This window comes from Oncorhynchus masou, chromosome 5 (genome assembly GCF_036934945.1).
Source record: "Oncorhynchus masou masou isolate Uvic2021 chromosome 5, UVic_Omas_1.1, whole genome shotgun sequence".
NCBI classification, from domain to species: domain Eukaryota; kingdom Metazoa; phylum Chordata; class Actinopteri; order Salmoniformes; family Salmonidae; genus Oncorhynchus; species Oncorhynchus masou.
This window is the reverse complement of record NC_088216.1, coordinates 54703000-54728520: the sequence shown is the minus strand read 5'-3', so window position 1 is coordinate 54728520 and position 25521 is coordinate 54703000. Positions and strand designations below refer to the sequence as shown.

At 44.0% G+C, this 25521-nt stretch overlaps 1 protein-coding gene across 1 annotated transcript in view; it reads left to right on the top strand.

Moving 5' to 3' along the window:
* Nucleotides 1–1860: 1860 nt before the first annotated feature.
* The window catches only part of LOC135539883 (LIM domain and actin-binding protein 1-like), a 28537-nt gene continuing 4876 nt past the window's right edge, over nt 1861–25521 (top strand). The window contains 4 exon segments of the mRNA XM_064966078.1: nt 1861–1924; nt 10519–10652; nt 11700–11745; nt 19560–20006. Coding sequence (XP_064822150.1) covers nt 10528–10652; nt 11700–11745; nt 19560–20006 — 618 coding nt within the window. The 5' untranslated portion in view covers nt 1861–1924; nt 10519–10527.

Below are 25521 nucleotides of genomic sequence, written 5' to 3'. Positions count from 1 at the left end.
CAATACATCATGCGAAGCAGCCACAACTGTCAGTAAGAGTGTCCATGATCGAGTCTTTGAATGAAGAGATTCTGATAAAACTGTCCAGTTTGAGTGTTTGTTGCATCTCGTTCCAGTCGCTAGCTCCAGCGAACTGAAAAGACGAGCGACCCAGGGATGTGTGTGCTTTGGGGACCTTTAACAGAATGTGACTGGCAGAATGGGTGTTGTATGTGGAGGAAGAGGGCTGCAGTAGATATCTCAGATATGGGGGAGTGAGGCCTAAGAGGGTTTTAAAAATAAGCAACAATCAGTCTTGTGACGGGTAAACAGAGATGATCAGTTTACAGAAGAGTATAGAGTGCAGTGATTTGTCTTATAAGGAGCATTGGTGGCAAATCTGATGACCGAATGGTAAAGAACATCTAGTCGCTCGAGAGCACCCTTACCTGCCGATCTATAAATTATGTCTCTGAAATCTAGCATGGGTCGGATGGTCATCTGAATCACGGTTAGTTTGGCAGCTGGGGTGAAAGAGGAGCGATTACAATAGAGATAATTGAGCTAAGGGGGGGACGACAATGCAAGTAGTCTGAGTAGCCATTTGATTAGCTGTTTAGCAGTCTTATTTATTTATCCGTTATTTTACCAGGTAAGTTGAATTTGAACACGTTCTCATTTGCAGCAACGGCCTGGGGAATAGTTACAGGGGAGAGGAGGGAAATGAATGAGCCAATTGTAAACTGGGGATTATTAGGTGACCGTGATGGTTAGAGGGCCAGATTGGGAATTTAGCCAGGACACCGGGGTTAACACCCCTACTCTTACGATAAGTGCCATGGGATCTTTAATGACATCAGAGAGTCAGGACCTCCTTTTTCACGTCCCATCCGAAAGACGGCACCCTACACAAGGCAGTGTCCCCAATCACTGCCCTGGGGCATTGGGATATTTTTTTAGACCAGAGGAAAGAGTGCCCCCCCCCTTATGGCTTGGTGGTAGAAGCTGTTAAGAAGCCTTTTGGACCTAGACTTGGTGCTCCGGTACCGCTTGCCGTGCGGTAGCAGAGAGAACAGTCTATGACTAGGGTGGCTGGAGTCTGACAATTTTTAGGTCCTTCCTCTGACACCGCCTGTTATAGAGGTCCTGGATGGCAGGAAGCTTGGCCCCAGTGATGTACTGGGCTGTACATACTACCCTCTGTAGTGCCTTGCGGTCGGAGGCCGAGCAGTTGCCATACCAGGCAGTGAGGCAACCTGTCAGGATGCTCTCGATGGTGCCCCTGTAGAGCTTTTTGTCTTTCCATGTCATATACTGACCAGTTGAATCCTGGTGAAAGCTATGATACCTTATTGATGTCACTTGTTAAATGCACTTCAATCAGTGTAGATGAAGGGGAGGAGACAGATTAAAGAAGGGTTTTAAAGCCATGAGACAATTGAGACATTTTGTATGTTTGCCATTCAGAGGATGAAAGGGCAAGACAAAATATTTAAATGCCTTTGAACAGGATATGCTAGTAGGTGCCAGGCACACCGGTTTGTATCAAGAATTGCAATGCTGCTGTGTTCTTCATGCTCAACAGTTTCCATGGTGTATCAAGAATGGTCCACCACCCAAAGAACATCCAGCTAACTTCATGTGTCAGCAGAGTACATGCCCCGACGAATTGAGGCTGTTCTAAGGGGCGGGGGGGGGGTGTCACGAAGGTGTCCTTAATGGGGGGGATCACGAAGGTGTCCTTAATGTTTTATACACTCAGTGTATGTCTGTGATGTTGAGCGGAGACATTTTTTTGGAAGAAGAATAAAAGTATTTTATGGTTATTCCCTGCGAACTGCAACTTTAAGAGATGGAAAATAACTCTTGATTTGGTGACAGATTTGTCCCGCCCCGTGAGATGCACATACTTTGAGGAGCGCACGAAGACGAAAAACTCATTGCTGTGAGTGTAATTAACCAAAGCCATTTACATTAGCTATACAAAACGTATCTGGTTTAGCAGCAAGAGATTAAAACAAGTCAAGTATGTTCGTTTAACAATGTAATTAAAATCTCAGATACTAGCAGATTTATCGACTCAAACCAACGTCTCTCTTTCTATTGTGCACCTGTGGGACGGACTGTCGGGGGAACTGCGGTAGGCAACATCATAAACGTAAGGCCAAAGCAAGGTTACAGGAGTTTTGTCATAAACTTGTGTTGATATATACAGTTATTATAATGCTATGTTAATTTCTAGACTTAATGTGTGCGTTTTAGTATGCTGGTTTAGGCTGTGGTGTGAGTGTTCACATGGTGAATTTGCTCTAGCCAAGGCTAAGTCAAATGTTTGCTGGTTAATGTTGCTAATTTGACAGGTACTTCCAATTTTGCACCATTATTACTGGTGGTGGAGGTTGCATGGGAAGTTATGGCAGTTGGCCAACCTATTTCAGGGTATGGAGGACTGGAGTGAGACGCAGTACATTAATTTTGATAGTACAGAAGGCGTATAGGCTACTTGTTTATTGTTATAATAATCCATCTACCAAGGAAGATGTCTTCCTGCTTATGACACTTTTTATGAGTAGGCCTGCATGACCATATGTTACAAAATGATTCCAAAGTTTGTAAATATTTTCAAAACTCAAGTGTAGCATTTTCAAAATAAGTGTACTCCCCACAACCCCATCTGTTGTGTAGATCCAGCTATCACAAACCCAAATTAAGGGGAAAGATAGACACCATCTAATTTAATCATTTTAAATGGTGCTTAGGTTTTCTTTCCTATGGGTTTGAGGAATATAGTTAGATCTGCACAACAGATGGCATGCGAGACATGGACTCATCTTGACATTAGACCACTTTTGAAAACATCTGAACAAATGGTGATTTTGGAGTGAACTATTACTTTAAAACTCAGCTGATACCACCACAGCCATTTTGGTGACTTGGGCTACTCAAAGTAGGTTACTTGTTGTTGGCCTGATAGCCAGGATATATTCTATTCAAACTCCTGCTGAGTATTACAAGCTGGGTATTCAGTGGCTATCCCTGGAGAAATGAGTAGTCTACTTTGGTATTCACCTCAGTGCCAGCAGTTGTCACACAATGCCGACTGTCCAGCTTTGTACCTTAACCGCACCGTGTGGCCATTTGAACAGGCCATTTGAATGCAGCTCCATGCTTATTTAACGGTGCTATTTATGCAGTTCTCTGTCTTGGAAGTTGCACAGCTGAGACTTAGAAAACGCTGCCAAACCATGTCGCCTTTTCATCCTCTCTCTGCGAAAAGAAAAGGATAGCCCACAGAGGAGGCAGGTGGTGATGTCCCAGTGAAGATGACTCAGTGGAATGCGTTGATGATGCTACCCATGTCAGATCATTTGGTTCGTCAGCCATTTTCACAATGCCAATTAGGGGACTTTCCTGTGTAAATAAAATAGAAAATATGCTACACACATCCCACTGGTTCAGATGCTGGGCAGAAAAAAAACATGACAGAAACTATACATTTTCTCAACTCTGACATGCTCCTAAAGTTGATTAATTAATGAGACACAGAAATGGGCAACATTTTGATTCAGTTGTCAAGTTCTCTGCCAAGCCAATGAATTGCTACAGAAATTGATATAGGTAAACTGCTCTAGTGAAAAATGTGTACAATTGTATGGTTTTTGAAGTCTTGGTGCAGACAAAGCTGTGTAAGGCGCGACTGCGTGTGTGTGCGCGACTGCGTGTGTGTGTGCGCGACTGCGTGTGTGTGTGCGCGACTGCGTGTGTGTGTGCGCGACTGCGTGTGTGTGTGCGCGACTGCGTGTGTGTGTGTGCGCGACTGCGTGTGTGTGTGTGTGCGACTGCGTGTGTGTGTGTGTGCGACTGCGTGTGTGTGTGCGCGACTGCGTGTGTGTGCGCGCGACTGCGTGTGTGTGCGCGCGACTGCGTGTGTGTGCGCGCGACTGCGCGTGTGTGCGCGTGTGTGTGCGCGACTGCGTGTGTGTGCGCACACCATGTGTGTGTGCGCGCGACTGCGTGTGTGTGCGCGCGACTGCGTGTGTGTGCGCGCGACTGCGCGTGTGTGCGCGTGTGTGTGCGCGACTGCGTGTGTGTGCGCACACCATGTGTGTGTGCGCGCGACTGCGTGTGTGTGCGCGCGACTGCGTGTGTTTGCGCGACTGCTTGTGTGTGTGTGTGTGTGCGCACACCTCCAGGTGTGAGGCAAGGATCGGTACTGGTTAGACGGGGCCTGTGAAGTCGCAATGTGTTGAGTGTATTGAGAGCCAGGGTTTTCTCTCCCTGCCGCAGCACCACGCAGGCCCAACCACACGCTTCAACCTTTCAAACAGGGCAGAGAAACCTGAGCTTCTCGCTCTGTTCGTCTCCTCTCCCCTCTGTCACCCTCCTCCTTTCTGTTCACCTCTCTCCTCCAGCTGTCCTTTTCCGCAACCACCCACCTCCCCTTCTTTACCACCCTCATGAAGGGGATCAAGTTGTGCCATAGAATCACACAATTTAGATCAGTTTTGAGTTTTTTACCAGGTTGTTAAAACACTTAACTGTAGAATTTCCTAGAAATTCTGCTGAAGACATGCACATACCCTATGTACCTGGCAGGTGGAATCCAATCTCTAAGGTCATTGGTACAGGAAATCATGTGACCTGCTTCCTCCACTCTCATGACACCTTTCTCCTCACTCCGCCCCTTACACTCTTACACACTAGAGACATGCACATACGCATTGTGTCGCAAGGTTTCACCAGGGGAGTGTGACAAACCGGAAGTGCTTAAAGTAAAGACTGGACCGAAACTGGAGTGCTATAAAATAATATAGATAAGACAGTAACTTTATATCGAGAAGAAAACAGAAAAATAATCCATTCAAAAAAGGTACGTTTAAGGTGTGTCACGATTAACTTGAACTCTTTGGGGAGAAGTTAAGTTACCGCTTCCCTTGTGCCATTGTTTTTGTAACTGTGTGTGTATACCGTTTCAAAAATCATTATCTCTGTTCTCACTGAGAGTATTGACCATAACTCCCAGTGTTACTGTAGTAAGGCTCGTCCAACAGTATCCATGTCATGGATGTGACACTTTCCTACCTATTGTCTGAACACGGGTTAAACCAAGGATGGTGGCTCTGTGACATCTGATCAGTCCCATGAGCTGAGGGGTGCCAAGTCAGGGAGAGTCTGAGGGAGAGTCCGTGTTTCAGTTTCTGACTCAATCTGCTAGTTTAGCTTGAATTATTTTGTGTTTAATGATTCTTTGTTCAGAGCCAGGCAGAATTGACTATTGATTTTTATTTTTTCAAAGTCTGTTTTAGAGACTGACTTCAAGTAGCTTTTAATCCGCTTGGTACTTGTTTTGCTATGGTTCAGTTTAATTACATAGTGTCATTACCTGCAAATCAGATTGTAGAGTAACAAGCAAATCGAGTTTGTCACAAGTGTTACCAGTGTCATATGGTTGGTAATGGTATGACGTAAAGAGCACAGTTTAAATTAGGCTACAGTGCCAATAGAATTTCTGCACCCCCTTAAATGATCTGAAAAGGGATTCAATTAGATTTTTGACAAGTATACCCATAACATGATGCTGCCACCACAATACTTGAAAATAGAGAGGGTTTTACTTTGGGATTTGACCCAACCCTGTAGTTTAATTTAGTCCAAAAAGTCTGTTTATTTGTTGTGTTGTCTTTGCAGTATTATTTAACAGCCTTGTTGAAAACAGAATATATGATTTGGAGTGGAATTATTAACATGGGTGTCTTTCTTTTCACTTTGTCATACAGGCCAGTAATTTGGGAGTAAAAACTGTTGTTGATCCCTTTTGTATTTTCAAGTATTATGGTAGCAGCATCATGCTATGGGTATGCTTGTTACCACCAGGGGCTGAGGAGTTTAAGATCAAAATAAATATGAAAGGAGCAAAGCCCAGGTAAAAGGTTAGAGAGAAATCCACCCCATTTTTCTGAAAACCTAACACTGTTATAGTTAATTTTTTACAAGCGCTGTTGAGTGGTCTAGTCTCAGTCCTGACTGAAATCTGTTTAAGGAAATCTGATAAAAGGTTGAAATATCGCTGTCCATCAATGATATCCAATCAAATTTACTGAGCCTGTGCAATTTTAACAAAAACAATGGATATATGTTGCGTAAAGCTGATAGAATGAAAAAGATTCACAGCTGTAATGGCTGCCAAAACCGCTTCAACCTGTATTAACTCAGAGGGTGAAAACGTATCCAATTATGATTACATAAATATTTTACATTTCTTAATTTAGAAAATGTTCTGACTTTCTTTCACTTTGAAAATGTGGAGTAGGTTGTGTAGATACGTAGGACAAATATCTACTTGAATCCTTTTTAGATGTATATTTTAAGGTGGCAAAATGTGAAAGTTGAAAGGGGTGTAGACTTTCTGTAGTCACTGTATACCCTCCTGCCCCATATCTGTCTGTTGGTGCAGTCAATGTGATCCTGATGTTGTGTTATTTCAATATGTATTGTTGAAGTCCCTGACATATACTTAGCTGCAAAGATATTTTCATTTGAGAAAAAATGTTTTATCTGCATGTCTTTTTTTGTGTGTGTGTGGGGGGGGGGACTGATGTACCTCCATGTCACTCAAGGCACTGATGATGATAAAATGGCTATTTTTTGCAATACAAACTGATCCTGTGTTGTGTTCCATATCTGGGTTTATTGTGGATACAGCATTGCAATGAGATGAAAGTGAAGGTTCAAAGGCTGTTCCGCTTTGTGCTTTAGTGAAATTGACACAGAGGCCTCGTTGACTGAAACACGATAATGATTGCCTCAGGAAAGGCGCGTCCGCAGGATTTGGCAATGTCACTTAAGTTCAAAATTTATTCCCAACATCCGGACCCCATATAATGTCAAGTTTACAGTCACAATCAAGTATGTTGAAGTGAAGATTTGATTTCTTATCAATATACTTGCTCACCATACAGGTAGGGCTGGGAATTACTAGGGAACTCACGCTAAAATATTATCACGATACTTATGTATTGCGATTTGATACTGTGATTTTATTGCAATTCGATGTTCCAAACATATTGCTCACCAAATGTCTGCTGCAGAGGGACAAGAGCGAGACATGAGAAAACAACAAGTTTTGATCAGTCAAATAAATAAAAGTGCTGAAAACAAATTAGCTCCTTATTTAAAATAAATAAATAATAATAAATAAAAAAAGTGCTATGAAGTAAAAATACAGGAGTATATATCATCTGAAATAATATCCCCCATCACTACATAGAAGTGCTATTCAGATATGGAGAGAGAGTAGACTAGACTGGGCCAGATCAACTAAACTTGTTCTGTTGCAGTTTGCTTCCGTGAAGTCGAATGCCAAATGAAAAGGAAGCCTCGTCTCTGTTTGGTTCGGCTACTTGTTCCTCTACATATCATGACAACTTACTACAGCTATGCTGCTACCTCCACTACTTCTGCAAGCTTAGAGGAAGATGATTCCTTTTTATTGTCCAATATGCACAAATGTCCATCGGCAATTTTTTTGTCTGTTCTATCCCAACCCCTCAGAAGGACAGATAAAACATGCCCTGGATGGGGTAGAGTGCAGCGTCCCTGGAGAAAGTATAGGGGTTAAGCAACTTGCTCAAAGGCACAACTGCAGGAGATGGCTGAGCACCCCAAATAAAGTGTTTTATTTTCAACTTCCATTCTCCTCCAAGAGTGACTGATTTTTATTTCCTGCTCATCCAGTTAGTTCTTCAATCCCTGCATCTTGGTTCCTACTGTGAGGTAGTTTCCCCTGTGCTTAGCTTGGAGGAAAGGCTGAGGATGATTTTTTGTTGTTGAGGAATTCCACTGGATTTCTGCCTTTTGGCTTCCTGATCTGGCCTGCTGTGCTGATGCACATGAATATGATGCGTTGCCTCTGACACACACGCATTACACTTGATCCCTTTTCCACTGAACACATACCTCCAGGGTTCCACAGGCTTTCAACCAATATGCACTTCTTAAGCTAAGGTTTAAGCTTTGCCCTATTTTCCAAAGTTTTTCTCATGAAATATGACAGCGATGCAAGGCCGAGTTTTAAACCACCCCTGTGGCCATGCTAAACACGGTCTTTATGAGAAGTCCATGTGATGTCTCTCTCTGTGGATTAGATTATTATTTTCCTGGATCCCATTTGTAGACAGGAAGTGTTGGAGATTCTTTTGGAATTGGTCATTTGTTATGGTTGTCGTCGTGGTCACACTCCTAGTGCTGGTTTGCTTGTGTAGCTTATGAGCAATTCCATGGTAGTGGAATTACGCTGAGACAGATTTTTGACTTTAAAATGTATGCCAAACAAAATCATTGATTTCAAAGTTGAACTCTATGCACAGTGGCTACTTTGAATAATTTACACAGCAAAAAAATATATAAAAATGTACTTGAAAAACTGTGCAGATGCTAAGTTTGGTCATAGAATTATGGTAAAATCTCCCTCAAATTTTATTGTTACTGAACTTCATCTGCACAGTTCTTCCTGTAAATGTATTTTTGTAAATTTGTCAGTGGAAATGGTTACAATTAGCACCTATGCATAGAGTTCTATGGTTTCTTAAGCTTTGCAATTGATGTTTTTTGTTTGGTCTACATTATAAAGTGAAAAATCTGAGTCTGTAATTCCATTATCATGGAATTGCCTCTACTATGTTTATGCGTGTGCTTGGTCATGTCTGAGTCAACACAAAACCAGCTGCTCTGACAATGCTTAATTCAATTCAGCCTCTTTGTCGGGTAATGATGTAATACCTGCAAAGCACACCGTAATGAAAATGGCCAGATGAAAGGGCATGGTCCATACACCCTTCCGGCTGGCCCAAGACAGCCTATTGATATGAATTTATCTGAAAATGACTACAAATACACACCATGCAGTATACCAAAGGTGGGTCCATGTATAAACTGATAAATGCTTTTGTCGATTCTCATCATTCCCTCCCTTCCAGACAAATGACTATTTTACTGGCTTATCAGCTGTGTTATGAGACCGTTTTTTTTGTTAGTGTACGTGTCTATCGGAAAACACAGTAACTATAGTAACTAACTTCCTGTGTGCATTTAGTCATGTGGGTGTATGTTATACTCTGGCCCTCTATAATTGTTGATTATGAAGATCAGGCTGAGATAAGTGGCAGTTTGTGCTGGTTTTCTCCTCCGAACAGGCCTCCTGACTGTCACGGAACAGGCCTCCTGACTGTCACGGAACAGGCCTCCTGACTGTCACGGAACAGGCCTCCTGACTGTCACGGAACAGGCCTCCTGACTGTCACGGAACAGGCCTCCTGACTGTCACGGAACAGGCCTCCTGACTGTCACGGAACAGGCCTCCTGACTGTCACGGAACAGGCCTCCTGACTGTCACGGAACAGGCCTCCTGACTGTCGCGGAACAGGCCTCCTGACTGTCGCGGAACAGGCCTCCTGACTGTCGCGGAACAGGCCTCCTGACTGTCGCGGAACAGGCCTCCTGACTGTCGCGGAACAGGCCTCCTGACTGTCGCGGAACAGGCCTCCTGACTGTCGCGGAACAGGCTTCCTGACTGTCGCGGAACAGGCCTCCTGACTGTCGCGGAACAGGCCTCCTGACTGTCGCGGAACAGGCCTCCTGACTGTCGCGGAACAGGCCTCCTGACTGTCACGGAACAGATTATATGTTCGGATTCGCACAATTACAACATTGCTGCTGATCTCAGTTGTGTACCTGTCCCACAGTCAAGTGTCTGAACTTTCTCGCTCGATCATGATGGCAGAATTTTGTCTGCTTGCTCCTGTAACCATGCAATGTTTGTGTGTGAGCTCATAGCAGGGTACGTGCTGTAGATGATATCTCGGGGGCGGACTGACTCCTAGACAGAGAGCAGAGCAGGTGATTGACATACAGATCAATGACCTCACCATTGGGGAAGCTGAGGGATAGACAGTACCTCTTTGTACAGAGACAGTGCTGCATTGATCCCCCCTGTCTGTCAACACTCTGCTATTATTCTGGGGGATCTGGGTGAAATAGACTATGAACACTTTTACTGGCATAACTTTAGTTTATATATATATATATATATAGCATACAAAATTCCTATATTGGTAATAATCAATGGGCTGTAGGCTACCTGGTAGGGCAATGTTTTCATGAGAACTCCTGGGCCATTGCACCCCAAACAAAAATACAAATGTGTTTGTTTCAATTTACACAAGTTGTCATTGTTATTAACATGTTATTCATTACCCTTCAATTAAGGTGTCACCCTGTATTGTCTGTCGTGGTTTGATTGATTCATGATGAATGAGCAGTGAGGTAGTGCACTGTGCACACCATGGACAAACAGCTGGATGATGTCATCCAACAGTGCCAGTGTTGGTTGTTGAATCCAAGCTCTACATGCTGTGTGTATTATACACTGTATTAGGTCATTTCTATAAGATGGGTGTTGGAGAATTTTGGGAATTGTATTTCATGTAAAAAAAATGTTTAAGTAGACATTTTGATTCTGTCATTAATTTGCGTGTGTGTTAGGAGGCGGAGATGGAAGGCGGAAGTTCGTTCAGCAGAAAGTCGTGGGCGTCGCAGTCTTTACGGGTCACCGCCAGGGAGCTCTCATTGGTCAGCACGCGAGGCAAGACCAACGCCATTGCAGAGCGCTTCTCCAAGTGAGTGACACGCACAGGTCTCTACTAGACACTTCTGTATGAGTGTACTACCGTGGAAACTTTTCATAACTTCTCTTCCAAACACGCATCTATCTGTAGGGAATCGTCCATATCGCCCTGCTCTACGTACATACTGTACCAATCACACTTATCCTTTTGGTGCTCCAGTATGTACATACAGTCAGTCAAGCCTGTGTCAGTGGGGAGCCAAAATGAAAGTCAACCCAAACACTTCAGTCTTAAAGGCTTTATAGAAGTGCTCCCATCCCAAATGTACATAATTGAGGTTGAGAGGGAGGTAACAGATGTTAGCTGTATATTAATCCTGTTCTGCAGGTCATTGGGTTACCCTCGTATCTGCCAACAGAGGATGCAGCAGAACTGGAAAGAGATCATTCTGACTGTTAATAGTTACCACTCTTTAAGAAGCTCTGTGGGTCGAAAAATTCTGGTTGAAAAGTCACCTCTTCATCACATTGTCGTAACTGTAATCGTAGGTTGACTATCAACCGTGACCTATTTCCTCATACACCTTGCATGTACAGGTAATTTTCTTCTGTTGCTATGTAAAGTAGCTGTTACCTTACAACAATCCTGACCTACCGTGCCACTCGTACGTTTCAGCTGGCATTTCCATAGCTATGGCTAACTGTGAACTTTAACACCTCACAAAGCAACCGTTTTGACTATGCAGAGGTTGTTGATTCTGCTCTTCACAAGTCCTCTCTGTCAGCCCTAGCTATGGAATCACAATTTCCCTAATATAACACAAGGGTGTATAAAACCAGTATAACAGTGGTGTTAGTCGAAAAGCAGCATAGTGTCTTCAGATCCAGAGGAAACCAGATCTGTGTCAGAAATAGCCCAGAACCCCTTTTTATATTGCTTACACTTCCCCGATCTCTTCAGACCTTCAAAAAATGTTCAGATATTATTGATTTAATATCAGTGCAAACTTCCATTCCCAGTGTAATGCTTTGGTCTACTTTACTGTGTGCACCTCTGTTCTTGATCAGCAGAGGTCAGTGTTGCTCCTCTGTTCCATAGGTACCAGAGAGCTGCTGAGGAGGCCAATGCTGAGAAGAAGAAAGCAGTGAGTATCTCCATTCAGCTCCCCAACCGGAGACCCACTCATGGAACTATAGGATGTGACATCACCTCAGACACAGCCACCAGTTCAATGATACGCTTGTGAATCTGCCCTCTTGGTCAAGTCTTTGACTCTGTCACCATTAAACTATATCAAATCAAATTTTATTAGTCACATACACATGGTTAGCAGATGTTAATGTGAGGGTAGCAAAATGCTTGTGCTTCTAGTTCCGACAATGCAGTAATATCTAACAAGTAATCTAACAAATTCACAACAACTACCTTATACACACAAATATAAAGGGATGAATAAGAATATGTACATATAAATATATGGATGAGCGAGGGCTGTGCGGCATAGACGAGAAGCAGTAGATGGTTTGAAATACAGTGTATACATATGAGTTGAGTAATGTAGGATATGTAGACATTATTAAAGTGTCATTATTTAAAGTGACTAGCGATAGCTTTATTAAATCCATTTATTAAAGTGGTCAGATATTTGAGTCTGTATGTTGGCAGCAGCCACTCTGTTAGTGATGGCTATTTAACGGTCTGGTGGCCTTGAGATTGAAGCTGTTTTTCAGTCTCTCGGTCCCAGCTTTGATGCAGCTGTACTGGCCGCGCCTTCTGGATGATAGTGGGGTGAACAGGCAGTGATATCGGGTGCTGTAGGTATCCTGGAGGGCAGGTAGTTTGCCCCCGGTGATGCGTTGTGCAGACCGCACTACCATCTAGAGAGCCATGCAGTTGTGGGCGGAGCAGTTGCCGTACCAGGCGGTGATGCAGTCCAACAGGATGCTCTCGATTGTGCATTTAGGTGACAAGCCAAATTTCTTCAGCCGCCTGAGGTTGAAGAGGCGCTGTTGTGCCTTCTTCGCCACTCTATCTGTGTGGGTGAACCATTTCAGTTTGTCAGTGATATGTACGCCGAGGAACTTAAAACTGTCCACCTTCTCCACTACTGTCCCATTGATGTGGATGGGGGGTTGCTTCCTCTGCTATTTCCTGAAGCCATGATCATCTCCCTTTGTTTTGTTGATGTTTGGTGAGAGATTATTTTCCTGACACCACACTCCAAGGGCCCTCACCTCCTCCCTGTAGGCCGTCTCGTCGTTGTTGGTAATCAAGCCAACCACTGTAGTGTTGTCTGCAAACTTGATGATTGAGTTGGAGACGTGCGTGGCCACGCAGTCGTGGGTGAACAGGGAGTACAGGAGGGGGCTGAGAACGCCCCAGTGTTGAGGACCAGCGGGGTAGAGATGTTGTTTCCTACACTCACCACCTGGGGGCGGCCTGTCAGAAAGTCCAGGACCCAGTCGCACAGGGCGGGGTCGAGACCCAGGGTCTCGAGCTTAATGACGACTTTGGAGAGTACTATGGTGTTAAATGCTGAGCTGTAGTCAATGAACAGCATTCTTACATAGGTATTCCTCTTGTCCAGATAGGATAGAGCAGTGTGATGATGATTAGGTCGTCTGTGGACCTATTGGAGTGAGTCTAGGGTATCAGGTAGGGTGGAGGTGATATGATCCTTGACTAGTCTCTCAAAGCACTTCATGATGACAGAAGTGAGTGCTACTGGGTGATAGTCATTTAGCTCAGTTACCTTTGCTTTCTTGGGAGCAGGAACAATGGTGGCCATTTTGAAGCATGTGGGCACAGCAGACTGGGATAGGGATTGATTGAATATGTCCGTAAACTCACCAGCCAGCTGGTCTGCGCATGCCCTGAGGATGCGTCTAGGGATGCCTTCTGGGCCGGCAGCCTTGCGAGGGTTAACATGTTTAAATGTTTTACTCACATTGGCCATGGTGAAGGAGAGCCCACAGGCTTTTGTAGCGGGCCGTGTAAGTGGCACTGTATTGTCCTCAAAGTGGGCAAAAAAAGTTATTTTAATTTGTCTGGGAGCAAGATGTCGATGTCCGCTACGTGGCTGGTTTTCTTTTTGTAGTCAGTGATTGACTGTAGACCCTGCCACATACGTCTCGTGTTTGAGCCAATGAATTGCGACTCTACCTTGTCTCTATCCTGACGCTTAGCTTGTTTGATTGCCTTGCGGTAGGGAATAGCTACACTGTTTGTATTCAGTCATGTTTCCAGTTGCCTTGCCAGGATTAAAGGCGCTTTCATTTTTGCGCGAATGCTGCCATCAATCCACGGTTTCTGATTAGGGAAGTTTTTAATAGTCACAGTGGGTACAACATCACTGATGCACTTGCTAATAATATACATGGCTAAGACTATAATCAAAGAGAATTATCTTGGTAGATAATGCGGTCGGCATTTGATTCTAGGTCAGGTGAACAAAACGGACTGAAGTTCCTGTATGTTGTTATGATCACACCAGGAGTCGTTAATCATAAGGCATACAACCACACCCTCCTTACCAGAGAGTTGTTAGTTTCTGTCGGCGCGATGCGTGAAGAAACCGGGTGGCTGTACCGACTGACAACGTATCCCGAGTGAGCCGTGTTTCCATGAAACAGAGAATGTTAGAATCTCTGATGTCTCCCTGGAAGGCAACTCGTGGACTAATTTCGTATACCTTGTTATCTAGAGATTGGACATTGGCGAGTAATATGCTTGGAAGCGGTGTCTGGTGTGCTCGCCTTCGAAGTCTGACCAGTAGGCCGCTCCGTCTGTATGCCTAAGTGGTTTTGTGCTCTCTTCTCTGCTCAGGCTACTTATTTTTGACAGTGAGTAGATTAGATAAAGCATTTTGTCATTCACATGGTAAAATGACAGCCTTTCGAAAACTTCCACCTCCCACACACCCATTATAATCCTCATCTCGTCTGAGGAGCACACCGAACAATTCCATGCCTTGTTCTGCCTGCCACTTATTGTGATGGGCAGGCGGTCAGCCCCATAATCCTGACTCAGTTGACTAATCCCAAAGTAATTCCCTCTGTTGGGATAGTTGTCTTTGTCTGTTGGGATAGTTGCCTTCTCTGTTGGTTATGGTCTTTGTTGGTTGGGAAGTGCTGGAGAAGTGGACAAGGGAATAGGAAATAAGTGATCGGCCGATGTCATGCAGGAGTACAAGGTAACTACCTAACATTTCCAATGGCTCATCGATGGGGAATGTATTTTGATCATTGGGTACCTTGCTGCCAGTGAATCTGGACCGAGATTGTAGCACAGGACTTGCTCTGCGTGACGTGACATTGTGGAATTCTGGAGAGGCTCAAGTAGTTGTAGACAAACATTGTTTACACACAAGGTCCTTAAGGTCATTCAGAGCGAGGAGAAGACACACACACACATACACTGGTTGTATTTGTGTGTGTGGTGCATGCTGTTCCTCCAGTCTTCCTGTTTGTGCTGATTTAAACAGTCGGCATAATGTCTAGTCGGCATAATGTCTAGTCAGCACAATGCTGTGTGTATGCGTGGATCCACAGGCAGCACTAGTCCTAAAGGGTGGGCTGTAAATTTGGGTCATAGGAGGAAAAGAGGTCTCAGCTTTCTGAGATGCAATCCTGTGTGTTGCGGTATGAGAATCAGGGCCAGGAGTTTTAACTAGGTTTTTTTCCGGTTTATTTTAGTCCCTGAGTTTTTCCTGGTCAGGTTAACCAGCAGCATTGTCATAATGAATGATTACATGATGGTCCACAAATGAGCGCTAAGGAGGCTCCTGCAGTCTTACTTAACATTGTGTTGATTGTGTGGAATCTACACTGAACAAAAATATAAATGGAACATGTAAAGTGTTGGTACCATGTTTCCTAAGCTGAAATAAAATATCCCAGAAATGTTCCATATGCACAAAAATATTATTTTTCTCCAATTTTGTGCACAAATTTGTTTACATCCCTGTTAGTGAGCATTTCTTCTTTGTCAAGGTAATCCATCCACCTGTCACGTGTGGAATATCAAGAAACTGATTAAACAGCATGGCCATTACACAGGTACACCTTGTGCTGGGGACCTTAAAAGGCCACTCTAAAATGTGAGGTTTTGTCACACAACACAATGCCACATATGTCTCAAGTTTTGAGGGAGTATGCAATTGGCATGCTGACTGCAGGAATGACCATCAGAGCTGTTGTCAGAGAATTTAATGTTCATTTATATATCATAATCCGCCTCCAATGTCATTTTAGAGAATATGCCAATACTTCCAACCGGCCTCACAACCGCAGACCACGTGTATGGCATTGTGTAGGCAAGCAGTTTGCTGATGTCAACGTTGTGAAGAGAGTGCCACATGGTGGGGTTCTGATATGGGCAGAAATAAGCTATGGACAACAAACAAACTTGCATTTTATTGATTGGCAATTTGAATGCACAGAGATAACGTGACGAGATCCTGAGGCCCATTGTCATGCCATTCATTCACCACCATCATCTCATGTTTCATCATCATGTTTCAGGATGATAATGCACAGCCCCATGTCGCAAGGATCTGTACACAATTTCTGGAAGCTGAACATTTCCCAGCTCTTCCATGGCCTGCATACGCACCAGACATGTCACCCATTGAGCATGTTTGGGATGCTCTGGGTTGACGTGTAAGGCAGCGTGTTCCGGTTTCTGCCAATATCCAGCAACTTTGCACAACCATTGAAGAGGAATGGGACAACATTCCACAGGCCATAATCAACAGCCTGATCAACTCTATGCGAAGGAGATGTCGCGCTGCATGAGGCAAATTGTGGACACACCAGATACTGACTGGTTTTCTGATGCATTTGTTTTTTTAATATATATATATATTTTTAAGGTATCTGTGACCAACAGATGCATATCTGTATTCCCAGTCACGTGAAATCCACAGATTAGGGCCTAATGTATTTATTTCAATTGACTGATTTCCTTATGAATTGTAACTCTTTGAAATTGTTGCATTTATATTTTTGTTCAGTATAATTCCCCCTTCAACTGTGACCATTATCAGTAATGGTTCTGTATATAATTACAGGTATGATTATTCCTACTTAATCACATCTATTATGTTCTCTAACCGCAAAAGACATGCAAAAGTTAATGACAGTTTTATAGGGGAATAAATTGCCACTCCTTAACTTTCAACATGAGGTCCTCCCTCTGCCGAGTCAGGCAGATTGAGTCACCTTTAGTGTTCTAATCAGGAATCTAATCAAATTTGATTTGTCACATGCGCCGAATACAACAGGTGTAGACTTTACAAGCCCATAACCAACAGTGCAGTTCAAGAAGAAAATATTTACGAAGTAGACTAAAATATAAAAAGTAATAATAAAAGAAACACGAACAATGACGAGGCTATATACAGGGGTCACCGGTACCGAGTCAGTGTGCAGGGGTACAGGCTAGTTGAGGTAGTGTGTACATGTAGGTGGGGGTGAAGTGACTGTGCATAGGTAAAAAACGAGCAGCGAGTGTACAAAAAAAGGGGTGTCAATGTAAATTGTCCGGTGGCGATTTTCTGAATTTCTCAGCAGTCTTATGGCTTGGTGGTAGAAGCTAGAAGTGTGTGTGTGTTCTCATTCAATAGTGGTGAATGGCTGAGATGTCTCAATAGGTTAAACGGGACTTCATGTGTTGTAGGTTACGCTGTGTCTTGAGGACATAGGGTAAAATGGGAGGAGCAGTGACATTGTTGATTTGACTCCTTACTTTTAATAATCCAGTTTTCAAGGGAAATAAATAACTTAAAGGGAGTTTGGTTTTGTACAACACTGTCTGCAATTTGAATGTCATGATGTGATTGGCGATCACAGATCTCAACACTGACAGCATGAGGTTCCGTAACATGACACATGGTACATGTTAGGTGATGCCATGACTTCAGTGCATTGGTATGGCTCTGACATTGGCTCACACAACAACGGAATACTTGAAACTTCAGCCATGTGTCTGCTAGATTCACACACACAAAATAACCACATATTTACAATATTTATTTGGGGATAAACTTTGAGAAGTGACAAGTAAAGAACCCCAGACTCAGTCAGCGAAGAGTTAAACATTTCCCAAATGTATCATTTCCTGCTTTCTTGTTTCCTGGGATATTTTTTTCCCCCCTCTGCCTCCATCTCTCTCTCTTTCTCCTGGTCTTGATGGGGGGTGGGCTGGTTCTTACTTCCAGAGTTTTTCTAACTGCTAACATCTGGGAGAGCTTGATCACCCTTACTCAGCAGAGAGACCGGAGGGAAGGACGGCAGACTGATTCCAGCTACAGGACTCTCCCTGTCTACAACCTAGACTCCCCACTACGCCTCGCCTCACTCTCACAGGTTTCACCACTTCTTTTAGAAAAACAGGGAACGAACTTTTCATTGCCTGTTGCTCGTTTTTCCTTGTACTTCTTGAACATACTTCTTGTACATACTTCTTGTACTCCAGCTGCTTTCATACATTTTTTTTTTTTTTTTTTTTTTCTACTGTCTGAGTTCTTTCAGTTTTGGGTTTCTCTTCCTCCTTTCTTTTTGTTTGTTCCTCCCATATTCTGATCTCCTCCTTTTCCACGTGTTTCCATCTTGTTTCTGTCACATATTTTGTTGGTGAAGCACGGCTTGATGTGCAGGCTAGGTTTTTCTGAGTTGCTGCTTGGTTGAAGTGTGGTCCATATGATGACAGTAGGAAGTGGAGTCAGTTTTTTATTTTATTGCTGTGTTAAGTTTGCATGGATGTCCACTGCTATATGGTTGACCACCTCATTATCACGTTGAAGGGAAAAATCAGGTTTGTTCTTTGTTAGGGCGTTGTGAATGTTGATGGTTACCTACTGATTGGAGCTCGTCTCATGGATGTCGTTTTGACCATATAGATGACATATTGTTACTCTTCTTCCTGGGTGTGACTAGATACTTTTTACTGAGTTGAGCTCTGTGTACCATAGCCCAGTGCGGTTCCTTGAAAGGAACATTGAGTACCCCATGTAAACTAAGTTCATTAGTTGTCTCTGTTCTACTTTCAAAGGGCCGTATTGTTTCATATACCTTTCAGAAGTTCCCCGTATTAAACCGACCGTTTTACAAGCGGGCATTCATTTCCGTATCTTCTAATGAAGATCAGTGAATGACATCACATAGTGGAGTATTGTTGTCCCACAGTAGTTCAGCTAGCTGCTCGCCGTAAGTTACGAGTTGGGAGCTTAATGGACGGTTAAGCCTAGCAGAGCAGAGAACACTTCCTGTACTTTCAGGAAAAGTTAAGGTAGGTTTCCACAGAATGGAATATGGTTGAGAACGAGATCTCCGTGTTCAGTCCTGCTCTGTCTCCATCTTGAGCCAAGACTTTGTATGCCACTGTGGAGTGGACTGTGCAGCAGCTGATAGTTGCCTGCTCTGACTTCAGCCAGCTACTCTCGTGGCTGGTTGAACAGCTGCTCATCTAATCTCGCTTTTCTTCCACGTCAGTAACTACCACTGTCCGCAGTCTTTTCCCACTGTGGCCTCGGGAAGAAAACTCTGACAGAGTTATGAACTTGAGATTTTTCCTATATTTTTTTCCTGTTTAATTTGGTTGCAGTCTGGGTGCTTGAAGTTGGGTGACATAATACTGGACATGATTGACTGGTAGAAGTAGAATGTTAGAAGCAACTTTTGATGACTTTTGTTGATAATAGTTTCATTCCACACGGTTGAAAGATTAGACTGTGACTATTTGTATTATTGCAAACTGTTAGAAATGGTACTGTATTTTGGTATTCTTACAGTTTCTCATACGAGACTACTCTTACACACACTTACCTCAGTGCAGTTTACATGGTGGTTAACTTTTCAGTCGATGTAACCTATTTCAGGACGTTGCATCAGTCAGTCAGTAACTTCAAGACATTCTTCCAGTTGACCATTCTCTAATCTTCTCTTGTCTTCCTGGCAGTCGGTGGAGAGCCTGCCTCCCACTCTGCGTTCAGGGAACCTGAGTGTTCTGAAGAAGCGCTGGGAGCAGCCGGCACCTCGCCAAGACAAACCCTCCCTGCTACCAGCCGGCCCACCCCGCGCCCGCCTTATCCCCCCAGCTGTACCCAAACCAGTGCCACCGACTGAGCACCGCCCCCCAGCCAAATCCCCAGGATCCCCGGGCACTCAGGGTAGTCAAGACAGTATCCAGTATCCTTCAGCAGCTATAGCCAAGGAAGGAGCGGAGAGAAGGATGGAGAGAGAAGATCAGCGGCCAAGTGAGGGAGAGGAGGAGGAGGAGGAAGGGCTGATGCAGGTGGAAGATAAGGTGGCGCCACCCAGCCCCTGCAGCCCCGTTGAGAAACCCAGCGTGCCTCTCAACAGCCTGAAGATGATGTTTGAGAAGGGAGAGGGCGCCAAGAGAAGGGTAAGACTGATAAAGACTCACACACACATTTTACTCAAAAACGTTTTCATTCAGGCAGACACACACTGTGGGTATGTATCCCTCTACAAAAGTGGTTTCCAAACTCTGGGGTGTTTCCCCTGGGTTGGGGGGTAATAGAAGAATGCACAAGGTGCAACCTCGAAATTGGCTAGTACATCGGCAGTGTTCCTCAATGATGGAAGGGGGAGCCCTGAGTGAAAACGTTTGGGAACCACTGTTCTACACAGTATCCCCCCTCTCTGCTCTATGGATTCTCTCACCCCATCTCTTGGCATCTTCCTCAACATGTAGCTGCTCATTATGCTTGTGGGGTCAGGTCAGTCATCTGACTGTGTGTGATTGGTTAGCCCCCCCCCATATCCAGCTGGGATGCAGCTGAACCCTGGTCTGTTGCACAGCCAGACAGTTTCACGGTGCCTTCCTTTGGAGTGTAGTCATGCTAGCAGTCACATGCCTTGGTACCTGATGCATTCGTGCCTTTCAACAAGCCCCGTCTGACTTCATAAAGGCACCCTGAGGACTACTGTGTGTCTCAGTGTGCATCACTAAGTACAGACAGAACACCCATTCACTCAGAAACACACACACCACACGCACACATGTGTAGAGGATACTTGCTAAAACTAGCTTACCTACTCATATTAGAGGCCAAGAAACTCAAAACATGCATACATGCACTGACCTGACGAAGACGCCGCCCCAGTTGAGAAGTGAAATACTTTGCGCCAGACACTGAGGGAGGGTCTCCTGTGGCTCCTCCGATATTAGCAGAGAGAAGTCAGCCATTAAGTGGCCAATATTAACGACCTGGCCCTCTGTCCCATTACTGTCTAATTAACTCAACCCTTCAGTCACATTCTTTCTGTCCCCTCAAAAGGTTTCTACGTTTCAGTTCTCCACACTGCCCTTATCTGCTCCTAAACAACCTTCTCCTTTTTAGTGTACACACATACCATAATACCCCAGGGTCACGAATATACCCGCATTCCTCGTCTTTCTCTTCAAAGACCCACCATAGGAATTCTCCCTCCCACTCTGTGTCCTGTCATTCTCCTTCAGTTAGGTATTCACCCCTCATGGCCCCCACCCCACCTCTTCTCTCAGCATCACACAAGATTGCTCTCCTCTGTGCACTTCTGCTTCTCCTATTTTTCAGTTTCCTCAGTTTTCTCATCTGGTAAAAGTTGAGTAAAAATGTGTGACTCTGAGACCATAATACTTTGTATATTCCTGGTGGTCTCTGGTGTAGGCTACCTTAGCTTAGCCAGCCCGGTGTTGATGCATGGTCCAGGTGGAGAAGCAAGACTGTGGAGTCCGACTCAGACTGGAGTGAGTTTGCCACCACGCCTTGGTGTTCATCTCTTTGTTAAGTGTGTTCATGATGACCACTAGCAATACTTAGTTCTACATGTTGGAAATTCCCCCAGTGTCTCCTCAGGGAGACTGGTCTGAGAACAGTGGTAGTGTTGTAGTCTTTGTCCTCTTAGCCATTCAGTCAGACGAGGCCTGCCACAATGGCCATGCTTCTGGACTTCTGCTGAATTTACTGGCAGGGTTTTAAGAGGGGAGTGACAGACAGTAGGAGGTCGACCTCGATTCGTCTTGGTCTGAGAGCTGTGCTCACTACTCGGTGTGTTTCCTCTATACATGCTCACAAAAGCCCTTATCGCTACGCCAGTGCATTTCAGCTGACTAGAGCGGAGGTGGGGCTGTGCGTGGGTGGAGGAGCTGCGTCTCCAGGTGTACAAACACACATGCTCCATCTCACTCACTCACTCACTCACTCACTCACATACATACATACATACATACATACATTAGTGTTTCCCCCCCTGCCTTGCCTCAGCTTGTGTCCCCCCTGCCCTGCCCCAGCTTTAGCTCAGTGCATGCTCTGGGCTGATACCATCTTACAGCAGTGATGTCATGGAAGTGGTATGCACCCCCCCCCCCAACCAAATCACTAGAGGCCAACAAACCCTGCTCCTACAGAACACAAACTCCTTTCTCTCTCTCTCTCCAATCAAAAGACTCGCAGTACGTTCCCTCTCTCTCCTTCCCTCTCTCCTTAGTTCTACGCCTCTTTTTCTGTCGTTCTTTCTCTTTATAACCTCTCACACACTCCTTGTTTCTAGGTCTCTTTTACTCTTTGTATTCCACCTTTTCTCTTTGTCTCTCCTGTTTTTCGATAGCCCTCGTTTGTAACTGTATGAGCTGTAATGGGTCCTGGACACACAAGGTTTAGATGGGGCAGATAAGGCTCTGTTTCTCTACCTGGCTGTCACCCAAATCAACTACACCCTGTACTGCTTGTCACTGGCATTAGCCTTCTCTACTACCACAATATTCAAAACATGGCTTGGTGTTTTTTTTAAATGATTCTTGTTACCATAGTTACTTGGTTAGACCATTTGCACATGCAAAGAACAGTTTGAGACTACAGCACATTGTGTAGACTACACATTCAATTCACGCTTGCTTGAAAAAGGTAGGAGGTTTAGCCTGTTTGATCAATTGTGTATATTACATGCTTGTCCTCTCTTTAAAATGAGTCATGCCTCTCTGCTTGGCTGTTGTTTTGGTCGATTTAGCCCAATATTTAGCTGCTGGCACACAGTTTGATTTGCAGTGGAATCAGTTGGTCCTGTCTCAACCTGTCCTCGGTGAACTACAGGCCGTATCGCTGTCCTCTGCTCTAACATAACATCACACTCTCTTGTAAAACATTTTGTATGAGCAATATTTTGAGTGAACTAGGAAATGGCCTTTCAATACATAACATTATGGACACCTTGTAGCTTCAATCCACAAGTACAATGTAAAACGTTATTGTCTTGGCTATGGCTGACTCCAGAAGGCCCAGTCTGTATTAATTGGCCAGATCCCTCCTCCACTCATCTGTATCCAGGATTACTGCTTAAGCCTGACCATCTGGTTTACACATCAGTGGGCTGTAATAAACACACACACACGCTCGTGTTTGTTAATTCTGTAGAGTGTAAGGCGGGGGGGGGGGGGGCTAAACTGACAGATGGAGTTGGTTTAAGATGGATCTTTTAGATATTTCATTTAGAATTTTAGTACCCCTTTGAGGTATCAAAAACAATACAAATGATTTTGACCTTTACTACTAAAGCCCATGGAAATGCATTGAATAACATCCATAAATGGCAAAAAAGAAATCATAAGAAACAAGATTTTGAAGTGTCTGTCCGAAATCTAGGCGATAATTAAAAAACACATATTTTGTATTTTTTTTTTTTTACACATTTAACCACGTTTAACCACTTTTTTGGGGGCAGGCACAAAACAACCTTCTACTTCCATTAATTTTTTTATTTTTTAAAATCCAATACCGGTTACACTTGTGGGGGTCGTAGAGCAAAACGGAGAGCACCATTGTGCCCCTTTCCATAGAGTAGAGTAGTAGTTAGTCCATAGAGGAGTAGTTTGTGCGTTAAACCGTTCGGACGCTACAGACGTTTGTGTTAGACGGATTTTCGGGATGTCTCATGGTCTGAAATACACCACTTTCTGCCACCTTTCACCTCAGATGCAGAAGTGCGACATAAGTGGATGTGGTGGATTGAGATGCATCCAATGCAACAAAAAACATCTCTACCTTAAACTGACAGATTTTGATGGGGATGTTTTGTTGTTGTGTAACTTCGACTCTAACGGATACTTCGGGATTTTAGCAATGAGGCCATTTATCTACTTCCCTAGAGTCGGATGAACTCGTGGATACCATTTGTATGTCTCTGTGTCCAGTATGAAGGAAGTTAGAGGTAGTTTCACAAGCCGATGCTAACTAGTGTTAATGCAATGACTGGAAGTCTATATGTATCCACAAGTTCATCTGATTCTGGGGAAGTTGAGTAAGGACATCATTGCCAAAATCCTGAAGTATCCCTTTAACCTTGATCCCCTCACTGGGCCGCTTGTCTGTGTTTGAACAGTGTCCCTTCTCCCTAGCCCCCCTGTGGTGACTAGCCTGTACATTCTTATGGCATTGTAATAGGGCATCTTCAGTGTTTTGTAGGTTAAGGTGAGAGAGGAGTGTGTTAAGTATGTGTATAGCCTACTTGTTATGTGTTTTCAGTTGTGTGTATTGGTGAGTAAAATGGCTGTGTCATGGTGGAGTTGGTGGGGGGACAGACGGTCCTGTCTGACAATGGCTCTGCCTCTTGAGCTTATTAGGGGATTAACGCTGTGTACATGTGTCCGCACGCTAATGTGTACATACAGTAGTGCAGGGTTCCCCAACTGGCAGGCTGCGGTCTGAATTTGGCCCATATGGGATTTTATTTGGACCCCCAAGTTTTCTGTGCAACTGTTTATTTAAAAAACACATTTGTTGATGGATGCAAGACTGTAAAAACACCAGCAAATTAGTTTCAAGTGATTTTAATTTAGGAAATCTGTTCCAAAGTATTCTCACACATATTAGAGAGATACTATGTGTGATGCTATCCTTTACATTACAATGAGCCATTGATAAGCAAGGTTTGAAATGATGATGTTTTAGTCAAATATGTCAGTTTTGGGCTTCCTGCAGTCAATTTGCAGTCTACAAATGAAGTGTAATTATGTTCCGGCACCCTGACCAACCGCTCCAGAAAAAAATTGGCCCGCGGCTAAATCTAGTTGATGATCCCTGCAGTAGTGTGTAGGGGTGTGTGTCTCCCTTTACCATATGGTAAGTCATGATGTGGTTGGTTACATGGTTAACAGACCCGTTGGGTGGTGCTAGAAGTATTTTAGCGTCTGAAGTTGTTTTTTCTTGTCATATTTGTTTCTTTTCCATGATGAACTACATATTATGCTTAATGCTTTCTTTAAAACATACGGGTTGATTTTAGCTGTAGAATTTCATTGCATCTGCTGTCCAAGATTAGCCGACTGCAGTAAATTCACCATCTTGTTCAAGTTAGAAACATTTCAGCAACTTGAGACAATTGAGCTTCTTCTGAAACCTGGACACAATAGATATTTGGTGAATTTGTTTTGGTGTTCAACAGTAAAGTGTTCCTTACTGCTTTCAGAGTCTCTCTGGGCAAATTACATTCATCACTGATGGGAATGCTTGTTATTTGATTAGGTCTAGAGCAAGGTGTCGGGGGAAATGGCAGATGCCCCAATGGGTGTGTTTGTGCCAGTGTGAATAGGAGTTTGTGTAAGCAACCATCAATGGCTCATTGTAATGTAAAGGATATGCAGGAGCTGGTTTTGATGTCGATGGGCCAAACCATTGTGAGATAGGGGGAAGTTGTGATGAGTCGTGGGGGTGGTCAAATGTGACCAATGATGGGGTTGTCTGAGTGTAGAGATGGGCTCAAAAAAAATAAAAGCAGAGGCTGACTAACTACAAAGGCATAGAGAGACAGTTGTGGAGAAAGCAGGAGGAGACTGTGGTTGTTGGGGTGGCGGTGAGGACATTGGACAGTCCTTGTCTGAGGTTGTGTAATAAACTGAACCCTGACCCTTGACCCCTATG